At 46.0% G+C, this 9988-nt stretch overlaps 4 protein-coding genes across 4 annotated transcripts; 2 read left to right on the top strand and 2 right to left on the bottom strand.

Moving 5' to 3' along the window:
- Positions 1-412: 412 nt before the first annotated feature.
- On the bottom strand, positions 413-2685 carry EAF01_008266 (uncharacterized protein). The gene is made up of 3 exons (XM_038916522.1): positions 2214-2685; positions 1562-2163; positions 413-1511 (listed from the first exon to the last, which is right to left on the bottom strand). Exons 1-3 carry the CDS (start codon positions 2487-2489, stop codon positions 521-523), a joined length of 1869 nt encoding a protein of 622 aa, XP_038767884.1. The 5' UTR covers positions 2490-2685; the 3' UTR covers positions 413-520.
- A 173-nt stretch (positions 2686-2858) lies between these two features.
- Positions 2859-7298, top strand: EAF01_008265 (uncharacterized protein). The gene is made up of 2 exons (XM_038916521.1): positions 2859-3094; positions 3156-7298. Exons 1-2 carry the CDS (start codon positions 3020-3022, stop codon positions 6873-6875), a joined length of 3795 nt encoding a protein of 1264 aa, XP_038767883.1. The 5' UTR covers positions 2859-3019; the 3' UTR covers positions 6876-7298.
- Positions 7299-7851: 553 nt separating this feature from the next.
- EAF01_008264 (uncharacterized protein) lies at positions 7852-8742 on the bottom strand (the record flags this gene model as incomplete). The annotated part of the gene is made up of 2 exons (XM_038916520.1): positions 7852-8408; positions 8499-8742. The coding sequence occupies 2 exons, from the start codon at positions 8740-8742 to the stop codon at positions 7852-7854; spliced, it is 801 nt and encodes a 266-aa protein (XP_038767882.1).
- Positions 8743-9178: 436 nt separating this feature from the next.
- On the top strand, positions 9179-9768 carry EAF01_008263 (uncharacterized protein; the record flags this gene model as incomplete). The annotated part of the gene is made up of 2 exons (XM_038916519.1): positions 9179-9347; positions 9454-9768. The coding sequence occupies 2 exons, from the start codon at positions 9179-9181 to the stop codon at positions 9645-9647; spliced, it is 363 nt and encodes a 120-aa protein (XP_038767881.1). The 3' UTR covers positions 9648-9768.
- Positions 9769-9988: the final 220 nt, after the last annotated feature.

Below are 9988 nucleotides of genomic sequence, written 5' to 3'. Positions count from 1 at the left end.
GCCAATACTAGAGGACCATTTCCACAAGCAAATGATAATATATCAAGACAGGATGCGGCAAGCCTAGAAAAGAATCAAATTTGCTTGTCTATTCGTTGTCCAAGTTTTTACCTTGAAATGTCATGATATTCCCGATGGGTCTACACGTTTGCCATGAACTCTCGGTGAGCTGGCTAGCCACATTTTGGAATTCAAGAGATACGTCGGAACTAGAAATCACCTAGGTGACCATCCACCACTTTGATCATACAAACTACTGAACCGTTAACAAGTATATTCCTTGCTCGATGTTGAAAACACAGATACCCCTCCCTCCTGTTGAGCTTGCACCAGCTCAGCGACCTACAAAGATAAAGAGCGTCACTCTCACAGTGGTCCACGAAAGAATCATCCAGATAAAATGTACAAATTGGGTATCTACCTATGGATTCTCCTCCTTACTACAAAGATGCAAATTCTTTTAACTCCATTCCATCTATCCCTACATACAATAATAACTTTACAGTTTATACATATCTCGTTAAACCACCGGGAACTTTTTTCCCAACCCTTCTGCCCATCGCGCATAGAGTACATCAGCAAGTTGTTTTGTATGTTCCATTCCTGGCACTATTTGACCTGGTAGATTTGATTTCTCCTTTGCATCTACTTCGGGCATTGCGCCGGATTGTCGACGACGGTGACTTTTAAGATGTGGGTTACTCGTTGCTAGTACTAGTTTTCCATTTGCGCCTTTTTGGGGCGATCCTTGAGGTGTTCCGTCTCGAAGGACTAAAGCTCTGCTTGGAGACATGTGTGAGGCGATTTTAGGTTCTTGCTCTACTTTGTCTACCAAAAGCTTGAGGAGATGATATTCGCCCTCTGGATCAACAGCGTCAAGGGCAGCCCAAGCATCGGCTAAGCGAGACAGTGCTTGTCTTTTGGCTTGGTCTCCTGTTTGTGCATGCATTTCTTGGAATACTGGGTCAACAACTTTCGTATATGCACGTCGGCCAAGGTATGCTTCTTTTGTATTCGCTTCTGCTACTTGCACAAGTGCTTTGTTTTCGTCACCTTGACGAGATGAAACGTCGGCTGAATCTTCGGGACTGCTTGGTCGAGATGATGACGTTGAGTTATTTGATACTCGGCGGAATAATCGGACTGTTGAACCGGTATTTCCAAAACTCATGTCTGGTGCTAGTGGAGGTCGCCTCGTTGTACCAGTTTGACTCTGTGTACCGTTGCCCGGTGGCCTAGTTGGCGAAGTGTTCTGAACCGCTGGTGGTTGTCTTCTGACGGTGCCTCTATCAGATGATAGTGACGGAGGTGAAGAATACTCTAAAGGTGAATCCTTGAGATCTAATTTCTTGAAAGCCTCTTCAGGAGGAGCTTGACTACCCTGGCCATTTGCATGAATGGCAGAAAGCTTTCTCCTCTTGCTTCCATTCTTTCGCGATGGTGCTACAGTAGAAGCCTTGACTGTATCAAAGACCCATCCATCAGGCTCATATTTTGGAGTCATTGTATTGCTGGAGTTCGTTAGTTGATGATAACAAGCCCAGATAGCTTCGATACTTACAGTGTTTCCTCATAGAATTTAGGATGTGAAGGCCGAGTCCTCGATCCGTCCCACTCCTGTCTTCTCTCAACCAACTCCTGCAAAGCCTCAACTTTTCCTGCAGAGCGTATGAATTTATGCTTTAATAATTCCTTTGCCGAAGGTCTTCGATCACAATCCTTGACCAAACATTGTGCCACAAAATCCTTAAAGTCCTTGCTATAATTTGAACCTTCTAATCTTGGTGCCGGTGCTTTAGGTATCTGAAATAGAACCTTCATTGGATGTATCGAAGCATGTGGTGGTTCTCCATTAACCATCTCGATTGCTGTGATACCAAGGGACCAAATATCTGCTTTGAAATCGTATCCTGCTTGTTGAATAACCTCTGGCGCCATCCAGAATGGGGTACCGACGAAAGTATTCCTTTGTGATTTGATATTCGTGAGCTGTGCTGCAACACCAAAATCTGCCAGCTTAACCTTGCCAGCAGTCGATAGCAATATGTTTGCTGCCTTTATATCTCTATGTATCTTTCCTTCTTGATGAAGATACTCGAGACCTAATAGGATCTCTCGACAAACAATCGCGATATGGGCTTCGTGAAATGGAGCAGGTTTCAGCTATTCCCAATTAGCAATGTATGTGATCCCCCAAGTGAATATAACCATACCAAATCCAAACATGATCCTCCTCCCAGAAACTCCATAACAATCCATAGTTTATGGCCTCGTAGAAAACTTCCTTTGTATTGAGTAACGTATGGACTGGCGCAGGTGCTGAGGACTGATATCTCTTGTTGAATTTCCTGTATGTCATCCTCACTCGACTCCAAATCAATCAGTTTGATTGCGCAAATCTCTCCCGTTGCTCTTTCAATGGCTTTGTAGACGACGCCAAAACTTCCACTTCCAAGCTCTTCGAGAACTTGGTACTGCGTTGTTGACATAATTTTGGAAGTGATGTGATATTTTATCGCAGTGGGTTGTTTCCTACTTATCAGCACCCTCCCAAAACAAAATGTATCTCTTTTGAGAAAGTCAATCGACTTTAAATATTTAAATGAAGAGAAAAAGAAAAAGAAAAAGAAAATTAAAATAGAATTGATATAGATATTAAATTAAAAACGGCCGAGACCTTTTTCTTTTATTAAAATGTAAACAAAGTACGATTGAACGTGTGATCAATGTCTCTTAACGAAATCGGATAAGGTTCTTTGTTTACCCAGCTCAGCCATTTCAGCGTTGCCGGGCTAATGGTGAGGTGCCAACAAACCAAAGCTATTATATGTACCTATTCATATTACTGCGAAGATTTGCAAAAAAATTCACGATTCTTTAAATTGTCTCGAGTCGAACGTTTTGTTACTTTTGCTATATCACAAATTCTCTACATTTCTTCTCAGATGCATTGATCTCGGTCTTTGGGAATATTACAACCCCAATGATTCACCGATAGAAGTCGCAACACCTCCCAACCATGACGCCAGCCCCGGGTACTTTACCTACTCGCTTTCCATGCTGGTGCCGAGCTATATATTCCTTCAGCGGAGAGGTAAGTGCAATACACCGTGCGATTTTCTGCAGTTCAAAGCTCTAACCATACGATTGCGCAGTCAAAACGCGACTTGGGCTTTATTGAGGGGGATTTGATAGAATGTTTGAACGCAGGAGATGGATCGTGGTGGATGGGTCGATTGCGGAGGGACAAGAGAGTCATGGGATTGTTTCCTTCGAATTTCGTACAAGTGCTGGATGAGAGCTTCCGACCAACGAGTAGAACGTCGAGTCCAATGCCGGATCGAAGTCCCAGTCCAAACCCTTTCAAAAATCCAACAGCTCCGACGAAGCCCAAGACAAAATCGATGCGAAAACCATTCCAAGCTTATGCTGCGCCAGATATGGGGGCAATAAAGAGGGCAGAAGCTAGGGAAAAGGAACGTCTCGCGAGTTTGAATTCTCGAATACCATCGCCGGCCGCCAGGGGTGGACATAATGGGGCAAGGGCGCCTTCTCCTCAACCCCAGCCTCCTCTATATCAGTCGCGGATGCGCTCGCCAGCACCGTTTTCTCAGTTTCCAAGCCATGTATCTCGTGCACCCTCTCCAGGCCCAAGCCATTATACATCTCGCGCTCCATCTCCAGGTCCAAGCCATTATACACCCCGCGCTCCCTCTCCTGCGCCGAACCATTACACGTCTCGTGTGCCTTCGCCTGCGCCTAACCATTATACTGCTCGCATACCTTCTCCTGCGCCCAACTATTATAACCCTCGTGTACCGTCTCCTGCGCCAAATCACTACACATCTCGTGGGCCATCACCCGCTCCTGACCATTACACATCTCGTGCGCCCTCGCCAAATCCCAATCAATATGGCTCTCGTGCTCCTTCCCCTGCTCCTTCGTTTGGATACCAAAGTTATTCTCGGGGTCCATCACCTGCGCCTCAATTCGACAGAGGGGGTACCTCGTCTCCACCGCCGCCTCCACCGCCTCATCGCAGCACTTATGCTCCCCAGGCATCTAGAGATCCATATGACGACAATTCAAATTCCTATAATATACCACTGGCAGTATCACCATGTCCACCATCGCCGGCGGGCACAGGACGCACTCCCTCCCCTTTGCGAAGTGCAATGGATGATGTAATGTTATCTTTAGCAGATATGAGAGTAGCTCGAGAGTCAGAAATTCCGGAAGCACCAATCGATCCATGGTCTCCTGAGGCATTTGATCAGACGTACATATCATCAAAACGTGCACCTAGATCTAATACAGCTATTACAATTCCTGAAGAATATAATTCAACAAGTGCTGATAACTACGCCAATAACATGCAACCTTACCAACCTACAAATACTCCCCCACCTCAACTTAGCAATTACGTTCAAAGAATGGAGAATAGATTAAGTAAAATGTATTCCTCGGCGCCCCGTTCCCCAAATGATGATGTTCGACCAGCAGTCCCTCCTAAAGCGAGTTCATATGCTTATGAGAGCCGACCAAAATCGTCTATGAGTATAAATACACAGTCAAGCAAGCTTCGCCACCGAAAGTCTGCATATGAAGTTGGTAAATCCATGCTGGGGAGGACTTTCACAACGAGAACAGACAAGACCGATTCAACAAGCTCTTCCTCTGGTACTCGTAGTACCACTACCACTGGAAGCTCGAGTACTCAAATGACTGATAAAAGTCTCATGAGTGGACCTTCCACCAGTGGCTTCTCTTCAACTAGTGCCGGAAGTCTAGCCAGAAAGCGGGAATTGCTACATGGTCGAGCTCAGAGTGCACTTGGTTCACGAAAGGATAACTATCTGGGGATGAATAACAGTCAACCTGATTTTAGTACTGGCCGATCTCAGACGCCAATGACCGGAATTTCATATCACAGTAGTCATGCTTCGGATCCTTCTCGTATGCAGTCACCAACTGGCTGGCCAGGTACTGCAGCAGATGGCAATGCTGCTCTTGGTGGTCTCATGACACCCAAATCCAAGAAAAGCGGGTTCTTCAAAAGAATGGTCGAGTCAGCGAAAACAGGTGCTGCGAGCGCGAGGAGCAGTATCGCTGTTGGTGAATCTTCCAGACCACGAGTTCAGGCTCATAGTTCATTTCCAGCGGGGACTACGTCAATGGGGGGTGGTGGTTTTGGGAACACACCGAACATCAATCCCCCTAACGAAGTTGGACCTGGAGGTAGTACCGTGGGAGTCGATTGGGTTCAGGTACGACGTGACATCAACAGATCGAATTCTTTAAGTAAAATCGAGCGAGTTGAGAGAAAGGAGAGATGCCAGATGATGGATTACCCTGCGATAAGTCCTGTGGAAGAACTTCTGGAGGGCTGTGATGGTGACGAAGGGGTTGATGGTAATCCAGTTGCTGAGCCAACCAATTTCCAAGCAGTAAACCTAAGCCTGGTCGATAAGAACACAAGATTCATCAATAGCCTTCCACCGATGTCTAACCCTATGAGCCTAGCCACAGGTTATGTGTGTCGACCATATAGAAGCGATATCCAGCGCTTACGAGCAATATTCACATGGGTCAGCGAAAAGATTACATGGGAAGAGGGCTTCGATAACGACACTGCCGATTCAAGGAGGGTAATTCAGACTAAACATGGTTCTTCCGAAGAAGTCGCATTTCTAGTTATGGACATGTGTAAAGCTATCGGGATACATGCAGAGGTCATCAGAGGTTATCTCAAGTCGCCTGGTGAAGTACCAGATATGGGTCCCATGCCTCGACCTAATCATTTCTGGAACGCAGTTGTGATTGATGGAGAATGGCGAATAATGGATTGCTCTTTAGCAAGTCCTTCTCATCCTCGACGAAGCCAATATACTAGTGCCAGTAGCCAATATGCGGAACCCTGGTGGTTTTTGACTAGGCCAATCGAGATCTGCTGGACTCACATACCTGAGCAGCATGTTGACCAACATCTCTGTCCCCCCATGGCACATGAAATTTTGCTGGCTTTGCCCTGTGCTTGCCCCGCGTTTTTCACTAACGAGATGGAAATGGTGGAATATGATACAAGTCTCATACGCATTGAGGATCTCGAGCTTGTTCATATCAAAATTTCTGTACCGCCTGATGTCGAGTGTGTAGCGGAGGTTGAGGCACGTGCCTTTGAGCGGGATGCTGATGGCGATCTATTCGAGACTGGCGAGATTATCACGAAGCCTGCTTTGGCACAAGCCGAATGGGTAGGCAGTCAAAAGAGATATACGATCAAAGGTCTACTGCCTGGTGATGAAGGATCAGGTATTCTTAAAATATATGCTGGGAAACGTGGTCTCATGCACAGTATCAAGGATATTCCACATCCATTGGCGGTTGCATTGCCTGTTATTCACTCTGGCGACAATCCTCCATACGACTTTTTGATCCGACATCCAACACCTCATGCGCAACGTCATGACCTTTATGTCGCCCAGCCACAATGCCAGCGGCTAGCCATCAATAATACTTTCGTATTCGCTGTGCGTCAGCATCCTTCCTCGCTATCTCCGGGATCTCCAGATCCTGGGAGAACCTCGCCTATTCCATTTATACGACCAAACTCGGCCATGTCTATAACAAGTTCCTCGGCTTCTGGTTCAGGAACTGGTAAAAAGCCAGCCAAATTGGCAATTCAAGCACCCGGTGGAAAAATATTGAGATTAATGCGAAAGGAAGAGAGAAATGGAGGTGTCAATCTAGAGGGTGGAGATGGAGGAACTTGGGAGACGATAATTAAATGTGGGGAAAGGGGTGTATGGAGAGGACTAGTTTTAGCCGATCGAAGTGCGAGATGGTGCGTTTTTGCTGAATGGACTTGCGTCTAATACTACCTATATATTCTCAATTTCGAGATGGAACGAAAGAGACGATCAATTAAAAGATTGGGAAAGGACAAAAAACGGAATCGACATGAGATGAAATGTATGCATTTTTTATGGCGCCTTGCGGTTGTAATGGACGATTTTTTTTAACGAATAATTTGGGTTGAATTTTAGCGGTAATAAATGGTAGGCTTAGGCTGGATTGGATTGGAATGGAATGGATAGGATGGTCGGTAGGGTCAGGTTGCTCGGTCGGAATTATTGTACAAAAGAATTTCGCATTTGAAAGGCGTTGTTTGCACATTTGGGAGCATGTAGAAGTACCTAATTTGGAGGATTAGTCGTCGCCAAATATGTTTATGCATCTTTTGTTTACAAGGTGCTTGTAGTTCTAGTAGTGCATGCGTTCTAAAATTGAAAATATTTTATACTATACGGATTGAATTGTGTGATTGGGTATTGTCAGTTGGGGAGTTGGCATCATGCGATATCTATCTGCTTTTTGAATGAAGCGATGGTGGGTGGTGTATGGAGACATGGAACGCTTTTCAAGGTCCTATACATACTTATTTCTACCATTGAAATTCACGTGAACGTCGAGTTCCCAGCTGAAGGTTAAAGATAATTGAATGATAAAATTGCTTAACATGGAGGCTCTGCTCAGGGATTGTAGAAACGGTCAAGGCAAATAGAGCGTCTAATACGAAGCACTCGTCTCATTGAGCTCATTGATCTTGTTCACTACCACAAGTTCACTTGCGGTAGAATTTTATGTTAGGATATTAACCTAGTTACACATCCATTTTTTCTGGAATTCCTCGATATTGCAGCTGGGGCTTTCCACCATCCATGCCCTTTCATTCAATTTCCCATAACAACAAGACCAGATGAATAGATAATCATACACGCCTTCTTCCCCATTTCTCCCACACCTCTACCTCCCAATCCCCATTTCCATTTTCCATCTCTCACCACCCATCTATTTCTTCTTCCTACTCGACAAACCCCTCTTCTCCGCATTCTTCGTCTTCCTCGCATTTGCCTTTCTCCACGCCGTCCATCGATCTCCCGGTTTATACAACCTCACCTTAACCTTTGCTCTCTCGGCCGCTCTTCCAATCTCCCAATTCGCCTCGCGGTACATATATCCAGGTCTTAACTGTAAATTTCTCCCCTCCTCTCCCTTCCTCTCCTTCTTCTTCTTCTCCTTCTTGACCTCCTTCTCTGCACCCTCCACACTAACCTCCACCTCCACCGGCTGCTCTGCCTCCATCTCCGGCTCCTCAATCTTCGCAATCTCCATCCCTAATCTCCGTCTCCGAACCGTATTCCGCGGTAAAGGAAGAACCTGCTCGCGCTTAAATACCACACCGATATATTGGCGTTTAGGATGACGCTCCGGATCTTTATAGTATTTCACATACCCGGGTTGGGTAGCGTAAATCGTGTGATCGCGACCCATGGCGCAGTTATCGCCAGGAAACCAGTGGGTGCCCCGTTGGCGGAATATGATGTTGCCCGGGATTACGTATTGTTCTGATTTGTGTTAGGGACTGGGGGGTTGGGAGGCTTGAGATTGAGAGAAATGGGAATGGGCATGGGAGATGAGAAGAGAAAAATACATACCACCAGATTTCTTCGCACCCAATCTCTTCCCCGGTCCATCTTTCGCTTTATTCACGGCTCCCTGCGCAGCGTGCGAAGCATGACGAACACCGATGAGAGGGGCAAGTGGAGAAGAAGTCGATTTCTTGAACGAGAGATGCGTGAGCGCTTCGCAAAGATGTGTTTCCGCAGCTGATGCTGATGATGTCCGCGCAATGCAGGTAATGGCGCCTCGCAATGGAGGCTGTAGACGTTGAAGCAACATCTTGGATGTGTGGGTTGGGAGAGGAGGAGGGCGGATATTTTTGATGTTTGGTGATGCTTTTTTTTACGGGGACCGAGATGTATGGGGGACGCGGTGGTGGGATTGGGGATTGGGAGGGAGAGATTGTGTATCTTGTGAAATGTTTCAAGATGATTTGGTCAAATTATAACTGAGGACTCAGATCTCTCATCGTGTACCAATTATTTCTTCAAAAGTACAAAAATAAACCATTTTCCTACCAAACACCAGTTTTGTCATCTCACCCTCCTCCAGTCCCCCGTATAAATATCTACCACCTGTCAATATCAAGCTATCAGTTCACTACCAGTATCTGCTATCTATCACCCATCACTACATTTCCAATTCCCAATTCCCATTCATTCAAACACCACACTCCCACTCCCAATCTCCAACCACTACAAGCAAAACAAAAAAAATGGCCAAACTACGCTTTTCCCTCTTCTCATTCCTCATCCTCATAATCGGCGCATCAGCCCAATTCCAATTCTTCGAACAAATGTTCAACGGTCAACAACAGCAGCAGCAACGCCAACCACAAGATGTACCTAGTGATTCGCAATGGTACCAGGATAATTATGATCGAGGTAATGATTGATTCCCTGCTTTGTTCTCCCCATTTCCCCATTTGCCCTCCCTCCTCTCTTCCTCACTCCCCTCAACTCAAAAATTAACACTCCTCCCCCCTCTCAGCACACTGTACATCCTATCTCTGCCCCGGCACCCTCTCCTGCGTGGCCTTCCCCCACCACTGTCCCTGCGCACACCCAACCTATGAGGAGAAATTTGAGTTGGCAGATGGAAATGCGATTTGTATATCGAAAGGAGGGTTTAAGGCTGGGGAGGCGGCGAGGAAGGTGGAATTGGCGAGGAAGGGATTGATTTGATTTGGTTTGGTTGGATTGGCTTGAACATAGTTGGAATTAGAGGGAGAAGGAGAAGGAGTTTATTTAACAGTTTTACTTTTGCACGAGGTTGGTTGTGTTAGGGTGGGAGATACGGGGGGGTGGAAGGAGAGGAGAGGGGATGGGTTGGGATATCGAAGAATGGCAAGCAAGCAATGGAGTTCTTTTGGGGGGTTATTTTAGAATGTGCAAGTGTCTAAAATGGAGGATGTGAAACAGAGGAGGCGAGGAGTATGAAGATAGTTATGGGAATGAGAATGAGATGTGGATTCACGTGTACAACATTGTACTGCGTTACTTTTCATAGGAGAGGCCTCGGGTTT

This window comes from Botrytis porri, assembly GCF_014898465.1.
Source record: "Botrytis porri strain MUCL 3234 chromosome Unknown BPOR_011, whole genome shotgun sequence".
In the NCBI taxonomy this organism is placed as follows: Eukaryota; Fungi; Ascomycota; class Leotiomycetes; order Helotiales; family Sclerotiniaceae; genus Botrytis; species Botrytis porri.
This window is presented reverse-complemented; position numbering and strand designations above follow the sequence as displayed.